The sequence below is a fragment of the Lygodium microphyllum genome, chromosome 5 (genome assembly GCF_053477565.2).
Source record: "Lygodium microphyllum isolate KBCC chromosome 5, Lygodium_microphyllum_v1.1.10, whole genome shotgun sequence".
In the NCBI taxonomy this organism is placed as follows: Eukaryota; Viridiplantae; Streptophyta; class Polypodiopsida; order Schizaeales; family Lygodiaceae; genus Lygodium; species Lygodium microphyllum.
This window is the reverse complement of record NC_141139.1, coordinates 122,661,708-122,681,554: the sequence shown is the minus strand read 5'-3', so window position 1 is coordinate 122,681,554 and position 19,847 is coordinate 122,661,708. Positions and strand designations below refer to the sequence as shown.

At 41.6% G+C, this 19,847-nt stretch overlaps 1 protein-coding gene across 4 annotated transcripts in view; it reads left to right on the top strand.

Annotated features, from left to right (window-relative positions):
* Positions 1-2,304: 2,304 nt before the first annotated feature.
* EMB2410 (embryo defective 2410) overlaps positions 2,305-19,847 on the top strand; it is a 187,221-nt gene continuing 169,678 nt past the window's right edge. The window contains exon 1 of one of the 4 annotated variants that reach the window (XM_087678346.1): positions 2,305-4,932. In XM_087678346.1, the coding sequence (XP_087534472.1) occupies positions 2,450-4,932 (2,483 nt within the window). In that variant the 5' untranslated portion in view covers positions 2,305-2,449. The remainder of the gene's footprint in view (positions 4,933-19,847) is intronic. The other 3 variants (XM_087678345.1, XR_015690932.1, XM_087678344.1) reach the window with 3 other exon arrangements.

The window sequence follows — 19,847 nt, the reverse complement described above, 5'->3', positions numbered from 1 at the left end:
AACCTTGGGGGAGATTTAGTGTGTGACTAGAAATCTACTCATGAGGATACAATAACTTTTGTACAAATACACAACCAAGGCAATTAGCCTATCAGCAACAGCTAGGAAAACATAACTTTTCTCTAATTTCAACCAAACAATCACTTTGATTGTTCCATAAAAATCAATTCAATTTATCTTTGGATAGGAAAACCATCTCTTCCCCAAGTCCATAAGCCTTATCTTAAAAGACAAAGTTAACAAACCAAAAAGAGATCCTTTGGATACTTCGATAAAGAAGATGCAATCCACAACATCACAAACTTATTCCCTAAATGGTTCAACATTTCATCATACATAAAACCATGCATAGGTCTTTCTTTATTCTAACCCCATGAATAGCCTTTATTTTTAATGAGTGATTGTTCCTTCATGTTTCTAATCATCTTTTAGGATTTCAATGGGCTCTAGACTTCATCATTATCTGATTCTTGGGGAAAACCAAATGCTAAACTTGTGCGACTTCACTTAGCTGTGCGCTCATCATCTACTTGATCCAACTTAGGACAATTGTCTTGGATATAGTCTAGCTCATTGTGTAAGGGAAGGTCAATGATTGGGGCCGCTCTTTCAAATGTTCCCTATTTCACCACACTCATGACACTTCTTGTTGTTGCCTTGGTCCATTGAGTCATTGTAGTCTTCTTCAGTGTTTGTAGGGAGGTAGATATCTTCAAGAAGTTGCTCTCATTGAGCCCGATCAAAGCTTTGTCTCATATAAGAGTGTCTTGCAAGTTAATCAGCCTTAGGGACTCTAGGTGAGTATCCAATGGCTGGTTCAATCCATGGTAAAAATCCGCCACCTTATTGAGTGACATCCATAGGTGTATATTTATGCAGTGTCATAAACTGAGAATAATAAGCCTCTAGGCTTAATTCTAACTGGTGCAATGTAAATAATTTTTTTCATCTTGATGGTACGATAGGAAGACAACAAGTATCTCTATCTTACAACCTTCTTGATATCTTCCTAGCTTATAAGGGTTTCGATGGTAGTATTGTCTTGGTACCACCGTTTTCATCATAAGTGTACCTCACCTATCAACTTTAGCTTGGCAATCATGGCTTTGTTGGTTGTGCTTATTCTTGGCACATCAAAATAATATTAGGGTGTTTTGATCTAGATTTCAACATCAGTATCCACATCGGATCCTTTCCTCGTGAACTCATGCAACTCGATTTTTTGCTTCAAGAGGGATTTCTTTTCCTGAAACTTGGCCTTCATGGTTAGGGAAGGTACTTGATAACAACCAAGATCATAGTGTTTAAAACATCCCTTTAGGGTGGCTTTAGCTCTCTTTTTCTTGAACTCATAAAACAAATCATTAGGCACATAGGTAAAGTTGTTTATTTTTGCACTCATAACATTTTGCTCTGATACCACATGTAACGTGCCCCGATTGAGAACCTCTCAGTGATACAAATTTTAGTGGTCCATTAAGAGATATTCCTAAATGACATTGCTCGAGATTCCTTGGAAGAACATTAGGTTTATTATCTAGGTTTTCTCGAGTTCACTTCGCAATAGAAGGTCTCGGCCATAATCCACAACAGTCGACTTGAATCTAGGTTTCTAATTTGATAATAAGGTCACCTAACACCTTATCTAGCATTAGTCTTTGAGCCACTACATTTGCAAGTCAACTCAAACTGAAGTAGATTAATGCTGCACTTGGTTTATAGTGAGGGAGAAGCTAAGAGGAGCGATACACATCAATCCCTTTACCCATAGAGTATAGTCTCGACTTCGGTTCCCTAAAACACTATTGATCAGGACCTAAGATGACATACTAGGTAGCCTTTTCCTAGTTCTATCACCTTGAAGGAAAACTCTTGGCTCACTAAGACAATCCATTAGTAGGATGGATCCGTCAAGGGTTCCATCCTCCTGCTTTCTTGGAGAGTGTATTTTCGTTATTTAAGAATCCTAACACATTTATGCTTAATATATAAAGATAGCTTCCTTAATTAGCCATTAACGCTGGTTCCTTTACGTAATTTATTATCACAAACATAAAAACAATATCAAACAATCCTTTAAAAGTAGTTATAAAACAATTGCATGTGAGTGCACCCTTGTTGCTTAGAAAGACAAAATTTGCTCCCATGTCCAGATGCTAAGATCCTAGTGTTCACCATAGATATTTTTGGTAGTAGATAAAAAAATCTTGAACTCAACTCTGATTTTCTGAACACTAATTCTCCACAAGTACAGGAATAAGAACAATTTTGTATGAGTGTGGACAAGTGTATAGAGTAAAAGCACCCCAAAGGAATGTCCTTCGAGGTGGAAAGTTGCTTGGTCTGGGAAATCCAAGAACTCCACACATAGAGAGAGTGATGAATTCCTCGCAGTGAGAAATGGGACACGCTCGATCGCAGCCGCTGAGTAATTATCATCATCACCACCATGCATGCCCTCCATGGAAGCTCGAAATTTATACATGGACAATTCGATTCAGACAATTTCAGAGTTGGGTTTGGGGTTGATCCTGCCGGTGCCCCCTCGGTGAACTGCATCGGTATGTATAGACAGCCCGCAGCTTGCTTGAAGTCCTTAGACGATCGCCCATATACTCCCTTCTTCAGACGAGAGGGTTTCCTGCATCCTCCTCTGGGCTTGCCCAAGGTGGTTGTAGCCAGAAAGAGGAAGAAGAGGAAACTTAGGTTTGCCAATCCTTTGCTTTCAGCACTAGGGCAGGACATCTGGATGCTGCCGGCGAGAAACTGTTGTTGCACCTGCTCAATTCCCAGTTTTGCAAATGGATTGGCCTCCACTTTTCACCCTGCATATCGGGTCCCAAGATGCTTTCCATATGGATTAACCTCCACTTTTCACCCTGCATATAGGTTCAGCTTGAGACCAAGGAACCTCCACGGTTTTTTAAGCTTCCTGGATTCAATACCGAGAACACAGACGAATAATTTCAATTTGCACAGAAGTGTAACTTGCCAGTGCCAAAGCCAGATGCGAGATGCGGGCCGCTCTATGGCGACTATGGCTGGGCAGTTTCTGCTTGGTAAGGGCACTCTTCTTCTTAGAGGCTTTGCCATTGCTGGGGCAATGGTGCTACTTGGAATTTTGTCAGTATATGCACAGGCCAAAGCCCAAGCTCACATAGAAAAGCATGTTCTTCCTCCAATTGCAAATGTTGTGGGCGCTCAAATTGGTCGCAATGTCAGGTTTGGCAAAGTTCAAAGTGTATCGCCATTGGGTATTACCTTGGAATTTTGCTCAGTGGGTCCTCACAATGAGGAATTTTCATGCGGGGAATTGCCCATTGTTGAGATCCGAGTGCGCCCTTTTGCCAGTATTCAGAGAAGACAGGTCATACTCAATGCTGTATTGGTTCAGCCCAATTTACTAGTGTGCCAAAAGGAGGATTGGACTTGGCTTGGTTTGCCAACCCCCAATGACAAATCATTTCATCGGTCTAGCTCTGAGCAGGGCCTGGACTTTCGCACACACACCAGGCGGTTGTCAAGGGATCAAGTTGCACTTAGGTTAGCTACATGTAGACGTGAAGATGCAAAGAAATCAGCCAGTTCTGGTTATATTCTTTCTGATGAACAACAATCATCTACCAAGTTGGAAGGATTTCAGAATGCTGATGTGGATGGTAGAGGGAGTGATGCAAATAATTTGGAATCTGAAATCATAAGGAAGCATGGTGCACAGCAAAGGAGTGGGGACTTGGAAAGGAGCTGGTTTGAAACAATGAGAGCAGAAGAGGAAGAGAGCCTGCATCCTACAGAAAATGTTTCACTCAATAGAAAACCCAGCTTTGGCAGGTCATTTGTTCTGTGCAGATCATGGTTAGATGAACATTTAGTAAAGCCAGTTCCATTGTTCAAACACTGGAATTCTAAAACTTCAATAAAGAAAGTGGAACTTCGGAGGCGGAATCTTGATGTTAGTGCTGCAGCTGCAAGAGCCTTCTTCGAAAAGTCGGAATCATTGAACACGAGGTTAAATACAAGAGGAAGGAATCACAGGCTGAATACTGAAGGTTCTTTTTATTCTCAAGTTGAAAACATGACTTCTGCAGACGCAATCAATGGAACAAACAGTAGTGGTATTTCACCTACATCTTCTGAGCCTCTGCAGGAGTTTCAGGAACTGCCACGTACTGTTGATTCAGATCAAATAAGAGAGTCAGATAAAATGGTGGATAACATAAGAAAGAGGTCAGAGGAACAAAGTACAATTGAAGATAGTAGAAATGACACCATGAATAAAAGCTTTTTATCAACAAGTGAAGGATATACACATGGTGATTGGCTGAAACCTGATGAGTTAGGTGAGAAAGGTGCAGCATTGTCAGTGTCAAAGCTGTCTGGAGACTCCATTCTAGACAATACAAATGGGCAAGTTGATATATGCCTAGACAATATAGCAGATAAGTTGTCTATTCTTGATATTGGAAAAAACAACACTCAAGCTATCAATTACGGGCATGAAAATTCTGGGTCAGATGGTCTTGGAGGGAATCAGTATTCTGGAAACAATGAAGATGGTGGAAGGTTGTCTTCTAATCCATACAGTCGGCATGCAATCCTGTTGCCTCGAGTTGCAGGTGATGTCAAAGCAGATGCTGGCCAGGCACCAATTCCTGAATTTGCTAATTTAAGTTCCTACAACCATGGCCGTGTAGATACCAGGCCACCTGAAGGAATTCCCTTGATAGAGAAAGACATGCGAAAGCATGAGTTGAAAGTCTCTAATAACAACCAAGGGATACGAACCAGAGCCATTGTAGATAGTCTTGTTGCGCAGGCGAAAGCCAACCTTGAAGCAGCCCCTTTGCAACATTGGTTACCTGTGACACTTGATTCTGTCTATATAAGAGATGGAAGTTTGATGCTATTGGCATTTGGAGATCGTGAACCAAGGTAATGGTGTCTACTGGTGCAGTTCTATTGCAATGCTACTCCAGGTTATGTAGGATTGTAATAGGATTTTGACCCAGTGTGAAGTTCCATTTATTTTGTGCCCCCATCTGAATATCATATTATTGTCTTGCCTGGCTGTTGTAGTTGCCTGCAGTTTGAGTTTTTTTCTCTGTGCCATCACCTCTCCTGGGCTGGCAGAGCTGCTCTGCTATCTAAGTCTACATGTCTGCGTGCTACAATTTTTGTTTTGTATTTTTGCAAAAAAAGAGGATATTTTATTAATTGCCCCTTTAGGACAAGAATGATAAAAGTATAAAATAGTCTCTGAGGCAATTGCTCACACAAGAATTTCTAGTAAAAAGGCTATGTGAAAAGCCAATCTGTTGGTCTATATGCCAGACCATCTATGGTTCCAGGTGGGAGTAAGTGACTGTATCCCATGTCTCAAGGAAAGCATTTCTATTCCCCCTCATATGATCAGAGCATTTAGGACAAGTGCTGTTATCCATCTCCATTTACTGGCAGACCTCTTGAATTTTGTGGAGGAGTTGTTAAAAAGCAAGAAGCAAAGCATGTGTGGAGATGCTCTAGGGTTTGCAAAAGAAACACTGTGTATGAACACAACTGAAACACAGTGAACAAAGACACTAATGCAAAAAGCAAAACTGAAGAACGAAGATGAACTGAATGAATGAGTAATGCTGAATATTGAATGAATAAATGCACACAATGTTCAAAGGCATAGCGGTCCAATAGCAGATGACTCTTCTGGAAGCAGGCTGAGGGAGGAGTGTCATGAGAGTGCCATCCTCTGCTGGTGATGGATCTTGAGTGCAGCAACCACTATGTTGAGGTAGAAGATGATTAGGATGCAGTAGACTGGAGCTGAGGGTGATGAAATGCAGCAGATGTGGGCAATCATACATTGTATTCGCAAACTAATTGAATATTATATACAAAGACATTGGATGTGGTCGTAAAATTTATTACAGGGAGGTGACATCTCATCCCAAGGAGGAGTACACCCTTTGTGGCCAGTTAGAAGAGTTCGCGGGGGCATGTGATAGATGGAGTACCTGATCCAATCCACCACTTGGAAGGCACTACCAAATCTATACCATCAATACCAAAGGAGATAGGCAGCCTTCCAGACTTTCCTACAATCTTGGAGCCTGAGATGGAGGCAATGATCGATGCATTGATGCCCATGGATGTCGAGACATGTGATTCACTTAGAGAGGAAGCATCCATACCATTATATGATGGGTGAAGGCTGTGAACAGTGTGGCAGCAGGGTGGAAACCAAAATGCAACAGGTCTTTGAGATTGGAGAAGGTAAACACAGCAATGTATTGCCTGGCAATAGTCTAGATGTTGTTGGAAATGAAGCGCAACAGTGAAAATAAACACTAGGGGGTAGACAGCAGCAGGCAGTATCATTGATCCAGAATATCAGAGTCCAGCCTTGCTGGGCAAACTTGTGGTCCAAGGACTTACCCCAGGCAGACAGATGTTGATAGTCCTTCTCTAGGAGGGCGTTTAGGAGTGCAAACCTTGCCTAGGTGGTGTAGTGGAGACCATCCCTTAGGTCGATCACCTTCTCGTGATGCCTGTGGGATAGTTGGAGGCTATGGGGGGTGTCCTACTTCATCTGGTTTCTTGCACATGGGGGCTTGGCAGTAGGGAGCTGGTTGGCCCAATGTAGCAGGATGGAGTTTGCAAGCATTGTCCATAGTAGTGCTTGGAAACTCCAAAGCATTGCCCTTGGGCATATGAGGCAGCCCAGCTGGTGTGGAGAGGGGTTTACTGTATTCTCCATCATGTGGCGCCTAGCATGCGGTGCATATGTTGGGGGCCTTCTGCTGGCAGGTGGTAAGCCAAGGCCACCACTTACTGTATGAAATTGAGATGTATGACATGATCTTCATCATCAAGGCAAGTTCTTGTGGTGTGGTCGGCTTGGATGCATCATCCATCTGTCAGGTGTTGGAGCTTGCAGCAGAGTGCTTAAGAGGTGTGGGAGATAGTTGGGAGCTGCACAGGGTAGCACATCTGGAAGGCATGCTGCCAGCTGATTTTTGGCGGTGAGTGCCTCTCCGTATTCGCGACCTTGGTAGAGCTCTAGACATCCATCATCCATTCCCTCTGCAGCCATTAGGGTGATTTGCGGCCCGTTACGAGCTCTGACATCAGTTCTTATGCACTCGGGGCGGCCATGGCCTGTTTTTCATGATGAAGGCTGGCAGCCCCCAATGGCAGTATACTCCTCCGTGGCATCTTTCCCACATATCTCCTAGGCCTTGTGAGGCTTGTATATATGATTGTTTTGTGACCTTGAGTCACGCTCCAGCTAGACTACTGAGCACATGTACTTTGTAAAATTCTTTTGAGCAATAATTAGCCACATTTTTACCACAAAAGAAAAGAGGGCTCACAAGGATATTTACCACTCTCAGTATACCAATTTTGATATCATACGATAAGTTTATGATCTCCATATCAAGACGAATGGCTGGAAATGAACATGGTGACCCTATGCCTGCCTATAAAGAGACGAAGCACTGAATTTTGTAGCAGATGAGAGTAGCCCATGACTTGGGTTTGGAGAAAGAGGGATTCTTTATGTGTAGAGCAGCTCATAGGGGCTGTTTTGAAGGTGTGAGAGGTTTTTTTGTGCTATGAAGGCCTGCTCCTCGTGTGAGAAAGGGGTAGTGGTTTACATTTTATGCAATGATATTGTGTGTTTTAGGTCTGGTATAGCAGCAAGGAGGGAGCTGTCCTCTTTTTGAGATTCTAGGTGAGTGATAGTGAGTTTGAAGAGAAGAAGGCTATTTCATCTAGCTTCCTTTCCCAGTATGAGGTTTCTATATCTATCAAACTTGAGATTTGAGAGTCTAGAGGAGACAAGTTCATGAACTTTTGGAAGACCAAATTGAGTTGCAAGTTGGAGTTAAAAGTCTCCTTGAACTGCTTCTTGGGGTTTGTGTTTGCATGTCTGTGGTGAAGAGTTTTGATTTGTGGGAAGCTTTGAGAGTTTGGCTCCCAAGTCCTTTGGTGGTATTCTTGTGTTGGTGTTATTGTCTTGCTTGATTTCTTGTTGTATGCTCCAAAGATGCTCATCTTGATTGTGTGTGAACCATGGATAATGGGTAGTGGATTATTAGTTTGTGTATCTAGATTCCAAGTTTGAAGGAGTTCTGATGTCAGATAAAGTGACAATCTTTGTGTACACGGTGCTTGATAGTCTCTCTTATCCCATGTATTTCAATCATGGCGTTAGAGGTGTGACCTTTCTTATGGAGATATAGGATTTTGTCAATGAACTTGCCCTTATACATCGAGTTCGGTCATAGTCTTGATGCTCTACATGTGTTTCTAGCTATAGAGAGGCAAATCAAACTTTGTAGTAGGCTATTCCTTATATGATCATCAGCTTTATCTAATTTTAGCCTTTGAGTTATATCAGTTTGGTGCCTCTCCTTGAAGAACTTTCTTTCATAGCCTTTGTACCATGGAATTCAAGCTATTTTTTGGTACAAAGGAAGATGTACTCCAATTTGTGGAAGACTTTGAGGTGACTTGCATCACAGGGGAACTAAAGGAAGACAAGTGATTGATGCTCTTCAATAACAAAATAAGAGGAGTAGTAGGAGAATGGTGTGGGAAGCTTTGTGAATTTGGCTCGCAAGTCCTTTGGTGATATTCTTGTGTTGATGTTATTATCTTGCTCGATTTCTTGTTGTATGCTTTGAAGATGCTCCTCTTGATTGTGCGTGAACCATGGGCAGTGGATTGTTAGCTTGTCATAGTTGTTAGGTACAAAAGGTACAATACTGTACGGTACAATATGATGGGAGTGGATACATCTTACCTCATACATCAATGATCATACAAAAGGGGCAGGTTTTGTTGTACTTCAAGGGGACATTTTTCATATTAAAAGGGGGAGGAAAAAAAGGGTTAGTTTTTTCATACTGAATCGTATGAATATGTACAGCTTGATACCATATGGTTGGTTTTGTACTAGGTATAGATGCAACTATGCAATTTGTGTATTGAGATTCCAAGTTTGAAGGAGCTCTCATGTTCAAATAAAAAGAGAGTCTTGGTGTACATAGTGCATGATAGTCTTTGCTATCCTATGTAGTTTAGTCATGGCGTTAGATGTGTGACCTCTCTTAGGGAGATATAAGCTTTTGTATACGGACTCACCCCCACATTGAGATCTGTCATAGTCTTGATGCTCTACATGTGTTATTGGCTATAGAGATGCAAATAAGATTTTGTAGTAGGCTATTTTTTATATGATCATCACCTTTATCTATTTTTAGCCTTCAAGTTGTGTTAGTTCATCTCTTTTTGGTGCTCCCATGCTTATGAATAGTTCCTCACAATGTGTCTTAAGTGTGGAGGCCAAGACTACTATACATAGATGAAATCCAAGTGACTAGAAATTCAAAACAAGGAAAATATGATTCATTGCTGAAGAATTTCTGCTAGGGAAAATATGAGTTCCAGACTTGGTCTCTAGAGTCCACCCAAGCTCATTGGCAGCATCTTTAGTCAAGACAAGAACATGACTTGAATGGATGTTGTTTCTTTGTACATCGCATGTAGTCAGCTTGGTTGGGAGTGTGGCTTTCCGTATCTTGGATGGTTCTAACTCAAATCACAACTATATTATAATAACCCATGAATTTGCTTCTAAGCAAGGGGATTGCATGGATTTATAATTGAAGCTGCATTTCTTCAAAGCCATAGGGTTGAATGGTTTTAACTTGGAGCTTACAATCCTTTCAATCCATGATTCTTGTGATGATGACATGGACTCTTTTCTGATCATGGAGATTAGTGTATCCATTTGTCACGAGGACGTGAAATTTTGATGCTTTGCTTAGCATTTGATTAAAAGATAATCAAATGTGCAAAAGTGACTTGCACATGTGATGTGTGGGTTAGCCAGAATTTGTTAGCTATAAATGTTAGTGGTGACACTAGGGAATCGGTATTAAATAGTCCGAGACTACTGAGTGCTCAAGATTACTTGGGTGATAAATTGGCCTAGTCAATTTAATTGTTGGAAGATCATATCACTTTTCTGAGCAGTCATTTTAGGCCTCCAAATAGTAGGCGATTGAAGGAATACACTCTAGGACAAGGTAGCAACTAGTGACCAATTTTTGGCGTGATGAAATTTTGAATTCTCTCTCTCTCTCTCTCGCATTCTGTCTCATCCGGTAACATTTCTCATCCTTTCTCAGTAAATTTCAGCAATTCCAGCCACGAGAGGTGGAGATTTTGATGAATCTTTACCGTAAACCCTAATTTACAAGAGACATTAGGGTTTGACAACCACCTTGGGAAGCATGCTCAGAAATGAAGTCATGGAGACTTGAATTTTAGTCATTGGAATTGGGGATTTTGGAAGATTCAAGTGGCCATTTAGCTACCAAACATTTGGGGTAGAATTTCACCCAAGGAGCACAATTGAAAGCCAATCCATGAGCAAGCCAAGGGATAAATTGGTTTGAAGCCTTGCTGGTCATTTATGCCAGCAAAAGGCACTCGGATTAGTGGAGAAGATTAAAGAATCTCAGTGTACTCCATCCACTTGCAATAAAAGATACAAAAATACCACAAGGGGCCCCAGTTTTGGGACCAGAAGGTTGTTCATTGTCCAAGATTAAGTGGTAAATTTGTATTTTGAGTTTATGTGATTCTTTGCTTGCTATAATTATTGATTAATTGGGTTATTACGACCATCTCCGAGGAGGAAGGCTAGTTTCATGGTTCTGTTTGCAGGGACACCATAAACTCTCTTGAAGTGGTAGGCTTGAGGCACTTGATTGAAGGTTAGAAGCTTTGCTCTAGTGCTGAAATTGTATTGAACTGAGCTTTTATAGCAAGAATGTCTTCTTACAGTGAGATGGAATCAACTAATGATGATGCATCTCATCCTGAAAATGCACATACTGAAGGACAAAATGCAATGCCTAATCTTGGACAAGGCACTCAGTATGGATAGCAAGCTGAGAATGAGGGAATTGGACAAGAGGTGGGCTCTTCTTATTAGAATGTAGCGAATGTGGAAGCATATGGACAAGATGAAAGGACAATGAACAGAGAGAAGAGGGAGAGAGAGAAGAGACAATAGAATGCAAAAATTTGCAGTAAATAAATGCTAATGTGGGAAGAAGGCAGATATACAAACAGGCTGTTGAAGTATCTTTGCAAGCCTCTCTCTCTCTCTCTCTCTCTCCACCTAAAAATGACAAGTGTGGTGACCTATGCAGGCTGCCTATAAATAGCCATAAAGAAATACAATAAAATAATCAGGTCAGCCAGTTTCAAATTGGTCGACTGCTGCAAAATTGCAATCACTGAATAAAATAATGAGAAAAATGCAGCACATCACTGTTAGCTGCCACATGGCAACTTGGTCAACATGCTGAGCCTACTTGATTGCCCGGTGAAGCTGACGAACACTTTAGATTGCATAGAACTATCTGACTTGATAAAAAGAAATGCGTAACTATGCCCGAGAGAACTAACTGTACAATAGTAGCTCGACAATGCCTATCTAGGGGTGAATAAATCTCTAACATCCCCTCTTTGATCCTGGGTAGGGCATAAGGCTTAGGGATCTGGAGTGTTGTTGAAGAACGGTTTGAGGAAGAGCCTACATTAACAAATCTATCAAGTTGTCCTCTGTCTTGTAGCAAACCACATCAACGGTTCCATTTAAGATCTTCTCGTGAATAAAATAGTAGTGTGTCTCAATGTTTTTTACATAGAATAATTGGTTATTTTATGCTTAAAAGATAGCCAAAACACTTGGGAAAGCTTGCAAAACATCCATATACCTTTGGGAGTGCTGAAATATCATTAATACATTAGTTTTATACTAGTTTGATATTTGGATATGTGTTGCTTGGCTTTGCAGGGCACTCCTTTGTAGTTCATTGGTCTATTTTGAGCCTTTAGGTTGAGTATTCCTTGTGGTTTTTGGTATGTATACATACTTCTATTGATATGGCTTCTTGATCAAGTTTAGAGAATGCAATGTTCAATATTGAAAGGCTTGATGGTACAAACCTTTCATATTGGAAAGAACAAATATACAATGTATTGGTCTAGAAGCACATAAAGATGATCTCTCTACTTATAATGTTGGAAAAAGAGGATGTGTCAGTCTTTGAAATAGCTATGCATGCATCATTGTTGGCATCGAGGATATACACTCATCATTGTTGGCATCGAGGATATACCCCTTTATTATTCAATTTGTAAATAGTCTCTCGATCTAGCATGGAATAGAGGATTCTATGCCGAAGCAATGCTACTCTCATTGTCACAATGTAGTGTAGTAGGACTTGTTTGAGGATAGCCAAGCTCTCCTAACATTTGCCAAAGCTACACTATCTCACGTGGTGGAAGATGCCGCTCGGTACTCCGCCTCTATAGATGATAGGGCAATTGTGGGCGGCTTCTTGCTACTCCAAGAGATAGCACTTGCACCCAAAGTAAAGCAATAACTTGTTGACCTCCTGTGGTCAACATCTTGAGCCCAATCTGAATTCGGTCAGCCTTGGAGAACCAAGGCTGAATCTCTTGAACTTGCTAGGGCTTCCTCTTCCTGTCCTCAAAGAGTCTCACCTGTTAGATGTGAGGAAAACTCAAAATATTCTAAAAAAGGCTGAAGACACAGCCTTCTCTCCTCCACCATTAGCAAAAACCTGTAAAAAACGGCAACTTCACTCCTTCCCCGCGCTTCACTTGTTCACCTGAGCCGTTGAATGCTGAAAACGCAAACTTGTGTTGCGAAGAATCCTCCCATTCAGGTGTGCCAACAATCAATCAGCCCTTCTATGCTGCTTGGATATCATGTCAAAGTGTAGCAAATGCGGAAGCATACGGAAAAAAGTGAAAGACCATGAATGTGAGAAAAGGGGGAGAGAGAAAAGAGATGCAGAAATCTGCATTCAATGAATGCTGAAATGAAGAAGCTAGATATACAAATGGGTTGTTGAAGTATCTCCTCAAGCTGATCTCTCTCTCCACCACTTAAAGACATAAGTGATGAAAGTAAGCTGCCAACTGACAATAAATAGAAGGGAAAGGGGCAATAAAATAATGAAGGGGCTAGCAAAATTGGTGGACCAGCACAAAAACTGCCGACTGCTGCAATAAACAATAAAATACTCAGCAACCAGCCTCTTGCCTGCCATGTGGCACTACCACCTGCTTGGCTAATGTCGATAACCTACCCAGTAAATGATGATTGCATTTGGCGATTGCTGGAAATGCCCAAAATTGACAGGAAAAATGGATAACTCCACCCAACAGGACTAACTACGCAAACTGTAGCCTGAGAATGCTAGTCCAAGAGAATGACTATCTCTAACAACCTACCGTGGCTGATGTAGGGGATTGACTAAGGATGTGGAGAGCGGTGGCCACTGCTTCGGCCCATAGACACTCGAGGGGTTTGCTGATGCTCCATTATAGACTGCGCCATCTTGATCATAGTGCAATTCTGTGCAGGGAATAACATCTCTATGCTTCTTGCCACGAATGCAAGATACACATGGTGGGTGGCTCACCCCAATCTCCGGCAATCCATGCACAAGTTGACCATGAGCTGCCTTCCAAAGGTAGTCATAGTTGAAGTGGCCGAACCAAGCATGTCATAGCTTGGTCTGAGTTTGTGAAGAAAGAAAAAGAGAAACAAAAGTTGATGAAGTCCGCATCTTATAGCTCCATTCTCCTCGTGACTTGCACAAAGAACTTGTCGAGAATGTTCACTAAGAACTCGGAAGAGTCCTTATCAAACTCAACTGTTAGGCCAAAAGCACAAATCTTGCTCCTGAAAGAAGATGATATCCCAAGCCCAGCACATAGAGAACTTCGAATGTGTGGGCACTACCTTGCCCATCCAGAATTAGTTGCATATCACCTTTGCCTTTGATAGGGACCAAAGGGTTGTCACCTATGAGAATTTTCCCATGCATTGGATGCATATGGGCAATACCATCTGAAGAAGGAGTTATTCATGTGGTAGGAAGTGCCACTATTTACAATCCACTTATGAGATTGGGAGGCCAACATCATTGCATTAGTGGCTCTTGGGGGAGCATTCTCAATCACCTCCAAATGGAGGAAGGTGGTTGTTGGCCGATGAAGGAGCAAGTACCACTCCAGAGTCTTTTGTATGTTTCTTCTTCTTGGTGTCCTCCTTGTCCTTGTCAAGGCAATCCTTCTTCCAGTTGTAAAGAAATACCCTAATACAGAAATACAAATAACAATCGTACGACAAAGCACAGACTGATAGAAGAACATAGTTAGGGTTAAGGTAACTCAGAGACAATGAACACAGTGAATAAATGAAATGATATGACTACTGGTAGATAGAGAAAATTCAGAGTTTTGTCACAAAGAATGACTGAAAATCAGTCAAGTGTAGTTGTTGCCCTGCCACAACAGCATGTAGATGCAAAGAACTGAAGAAAATCAGTCATTTACTGCTGCTGCCTTGCCTCAACAGCCTGTAGATGCTGTCTCCTGCTGTTGATTGGTCTTCTTTTGCCCCTGGCTGCCTCAGAAGGTCCTCCAATGGCTGCAAATCAGACCAACAGCCTCCTCTCCCTCCCTCTTGCAGGCTGAATGTGACTCCAAACTGATCACAAACTCATTGTAAAACTGACCAGCAATCAGTGCAAAAACTGATGCACAACTGATCCAAAAAGTGACAAAAAACGCTTCTCAAGCTGATTAAAATCTGAGTTGAAACTAATCAGAATTTTTGTCTCAAAATTGAGGCAAAATTCATACTAAATTGATCATAAGCTGATGCAAAAGTATAGTTCCAGTGCTTGGACGAAACTCATACTCATCTGCATACATCTCACAGTGACTAGTACACTAAGTAGTGAGCTCATGGCAAACATACTGTCAACGCAGTACCTTAGATGCGTGCTGAATACATCTGAGAACCTCTACATACGAGAGCTGTCCATAACTGGAGGAGGGGAAGTGCTACCTCCCCCTTGAGCATTAGGCATACTCCGGACCCTTGTTCTGCTGATCCTGAGGGAGCCCGAACTAAAGTCGGCTCTAACTGAAAGGCATCTAGGTAAAGTTGCAACAACTGAGGATGGTCTGTCAAGTCATCCTCTTCCATCGATTTGGCATCCATTGGTGAATAACTCTAAAATTTCACCAAGTGTCTCCTAAAAACTTTACCTTTGACCATTCTTTCCTTATGTACCAAAATCTGCTCAGGTACCAAAATCTCATCTAGCTCCTCAACCTCAGGCTGAATTTCAGCATACATATTCTTTGGCACATCACCATGAAAAGGCCTCAACAAACTGACATGAAAGGCATTATGTATCCACCAATGTGGAGGTAATTTCAGCCGATATGCCACATCGCTGATCTTCTCCAACACTTGGAAGGGCCCATAGTATCTCATACTCAACTTCGGATACAATCTTTCTCTTCCTTTCATCTTTTTCAGCCTCGTCTTTTCAAAACGTAACAATACATAATCACCCTCTGCAAATTACAAAGCACGTTTGTATCAATCAACTGCCCTCTTTTGCTTTTCTTGCGATCTCTGAAGTGCATATTTTATCTTTGCATAGGCTACATCCAAGTTTTCCACATAACGATCAGCCTCAAAGATCTTATCCTTAGTTTGCAGAATAGGTGGTACCTTGTTGCCACCCTCAACCACCTCAAATGGAGCTTTGCCCATAGAACTATGCACTTTGTTATTGTAAGCAAACTCAACCAAGGGCAAATACTGCTCCCACTGTGTCTTGTGGTCTGAAACATAGCACCTCTAAAGATCTAACACTGTGGAATTTGCTTCCTCAGACTGACCATCTGTTTGCAGATGGAAGGATGATGAGAATTTCAGCGTGGTACCCATATTCTCAAACAAGCCCTTCCAAAATAAACTGGTCATCCGAGGGACTCGATCACTAATGATGGACTCTGGCATACCATGATATTTAAAGATGTGCTGCAAAAACAATTGTGCCATATGATCATCCTTTATTTTCTTCCTCACTGGAATGAAATGGGCTTGTTTGCTAAACATGCGAATGATAGTCTATATCCCATCATTCCCTGTAGGTGTCAGGTGTCTTAGGAAGCTCAAAAATAAAGTCCATTGCAATGCTCTGCCAAGGCCGATCTGGAATAGGCAAGGGCTGCAATAAACCTAGCAACTTTTGCCTATCGTGCTTTATCTTCTGGTGTACGATGCATGTCTTAACAAACTGTTCTACATCATGCCTCAAAGCTAGCCAATAAAAGAAATGCTCCACTACCTTGACCGTGGCATCAATACCTCTGTGTTTTGCATACGGAGGAACATGACTTTCAGTGATAACTCTAGGCCTTAACTGCTTTGTGACACATAGTCGTCCATGCATCATTAGAAATCCATCTCTTAGCACAAAGTGTTTATGCCTTTGGCCATTGCAAAGTTGATCATAAACATTAGCAAAGTCTGAATCAGCAACATATTGCTCTTTCATGGCATCCAACTCAGTGTAATAAACCATGCTGACAGCTGAAATTTGTGGCTTACATGACAGTGCATCAGCCACAACATTCTTTTTACCATCAATATGTACAATCTGAAAATGAAACATAGAGAGAAAATTTGCCCATCTCATATGCTTCTCTGACAACTTTGTCTGCGTCAAAAAGTACCTCAAAGTTTGATGGTTGTCTGTATTGTAAAATTAGCCCCCAACAAATAATGTTTCCACGTAGACACTGCATGAATTACAGCCAAGAGCTCTTTCTTATAGACCTGCAAATTCTTTTCTGCACCATGGAGATTTCGGCTCTCATAAGCCACAACTTGGCTGTCATAAGAATAGCCCTAATACTGTTACCACATGCATCACATTGAACTATGAATGACTTCCTTAGATCGGGCAAAACAAACACAGGATCTGAAGTCATCTTTTCCTTCAACTTTTCAAATGCTGAAATTTCCATTGTTGTCCATCTAAATGGCACATTCTTCTTCTGCAAGACATGCAATGGAGATGCAATTTCAGCAAACCTGTGTACATACTTCCTGTAGTAAGAACATAAACCCAAGAAGCTGCGGATCTCATGTACATTCCTTAAAGGGGTGGCCATGATCGTATTGCTTCAATCTTTGCAGGGTCCATGCCAATACCATTAGCCGATACAATATGCCCCAAAATGTGGATTTCATGTAAAAAGAATTCACTTTTCTTGTCATCATGTTGTATATAAGGTGATCCACCTACATGTGGCAGCCCCATCCTAACATTTCTTGGCTCTCCTAGCCCTATATCATGTGGGTCTAGTTGTACATGGCACTCACATGGTGACTGTCAATCTCTTGGAATATAACCCGATATATCTCAATTGTCTTGATGGATCGTTTATGCATCAACTCCTCAGTATCCATATCCAAGAAAAATGCACTTCTTAGACTCAATATCATGGCCGTTCTATTTGTCCTTAGAAATGTGTATGCAAGCCTCACATCCAAACGCTCCCAAGTGATCATAAGAGGGTTTCTTACTAGAGACAATCATGTCATCAAAGAAAGTGCCCACAAATACTCTATGTGGCCTGAAGATACGATCTTATCATCCGATTAAAAGTGGCAGGAGCATTCGTAAGTCCAAAAGGTATAACAAGAAACTCATACAATCCAAAAGATGTCCTAAAAGCTGTCTTAGGCACATCTTCTGGTCTAATGCATTTCTGATGATACCCACTTTTCAAATCTATACGGCTAAATATGGTTGCCCCTTGTAATCTATCCATAACATCATTGATTCGAGGAATCAGAAAGCGATTTTTTGTTGTGATCTTGTTCAAAGCACGATAATCAATTCACATATGCCATGAACCATCCTTTTTCTGCACCAAAAGCATTGGAGAACAAAAAGGAGATGAGCTGGGCTGAATCAACCCTTTTTCTAACAGCTCATTTACCTGAGTTATAATCTCTTGTTGGGCTGCACTGACTCTATAGGGTGGCTTATTAGGTGGGCTACTTCCAGGGATAAGATCTATGCCATGATCTTCTGGCCTTTCAAGCGGTAGCTGCCCTGGAAGTGACTGAGAGAAGCAATCAGCATACGTTTTCAGAAATGACATGCGATCCTTTTCTAACTTAGATGACATGTTCCCAATATTCTCACTATCATCTTTATCCTTAGTAAAAACCAAGTACGTTGAAAGATGATTTTCATTACTTTAGAAATGGCAGCTGTGCAGATACAACAGGGACAGATTCACCTTTTAACTTTACATCAAGTGTGAGTACCTTTCCCTTATGTTGAATAGTGATCTTTTTTGCACGAGAATCAATCATTACATGCATACAGTGACACCACGGCATACCACGGCATACCAAGCAATACATCACAATCGTCAAGTGGAGCAATGAAGAACTCTTCACTGTCCACATATCCTTGAATGTGCAACCGAAGCTTTCCAATGAGTGGTGTGACACGCTCTGCATGGCCTTTACATGCCATTCCAACTTCCCCCATGGGTCCCATCTCATCCTCTCTGATGCCTAGACGGGCGGCCATGTCAACAGAGATGAAGTTGGCTCGTGCACCATATTTTGCTCCATGCTCTGCACAACTCAGTAGCATCACCATTGGGCTAATCACTAATAACATCGGGCACCAATCCCAGTGATGTTTTAGGCTTCTTTCCTTTAGAATCTCCTTGATTTTTTGATTTTCCAGCTTGTTGCCTATTGGGACAGTCCCTTGCAATGTGACCCTCTTGTTCACAAATAAAACATTTATTTGCAGCCATCAATTTCCTACGTTGTGTCAATGTTTTCGAGCCCTTTCTTTGTTATTTTGGCCGCTTTTCAAGCTAATATTCAGATCTGCCCCTTTTCTCAGCCTTAAACAACTTTTTATTCGGCTTCTCCCCACTCTCTAGGAAGCCCGAATCCTTCCCACGCAGCAAAGCATCGGCTGTAGCAGCAATCTCTATAAGCTGAGACATGCTAGACACGGTGGATTTAATACAAAAATCCATGATTCCTTTGGGCAGCCCACAAACATATTTTTCCACTTGCTCATGAAGGGGTACGGGACGATAAGAAGTAATAGGCAGCAATGCATCCCAAAACTTCTTATTATATTGCTCCAAATTCTTACATTCCTTAGTAAGCAACTTATTCCAAGCTTTCATGATGTCCACCTCAAAGATACTTGTCAACCAATTCGATGGAAACATTTGCTTGAATTGTACCCACGTTGATGGTGCTCTACCTTGCATCAAAAGAGTGGACCACCAGTGTAATGCATTCCCTTTCAAGAAAGTGGCTGCCTTTCAAATCTTTGAGGACTCCGTGAAGTTCCCCCTTGAATAGGCTGCATCAAACTGCAGAATGAAAGTCAAAGCTTTCAGCCTATCTTGTACACCGCGGAAGGACTCAAACTTCACTCCTTTTCCACCCTCATCATAGTCTTTTGTTGCCCCTTTGGGTGTTGAGTTGTCATACACTGGTTGCTGCAAAAAGGGTGCATTTGCTAAATTCACATTAAAACCAATGTGACATGGAGCATTTGCATGACCAACATTCATTCCTTGAGCCCCATAAGCATTCGGGGGTGCAGATGCTGTACCAAAGATGCTACTTTGTGCCCCAGGGATCAAGCCAATGCTGCCATACATAGGGTTTTGCATATTTCCAGCCATACCCATATACATTAGGCCTTGCACTCCATGCATTGGTTGCTGCATACCATAGCTTTGGGAGCTTCAAATGAAGGGTTTGGCATTCTCTTCGGTACATCTTGCTGTCCTGAAGGTGTAGAGGACATCTTCTTTTTCTTGCCTTTGCTGTCATTCTTTGGAGCATTCAAAAATCAGGT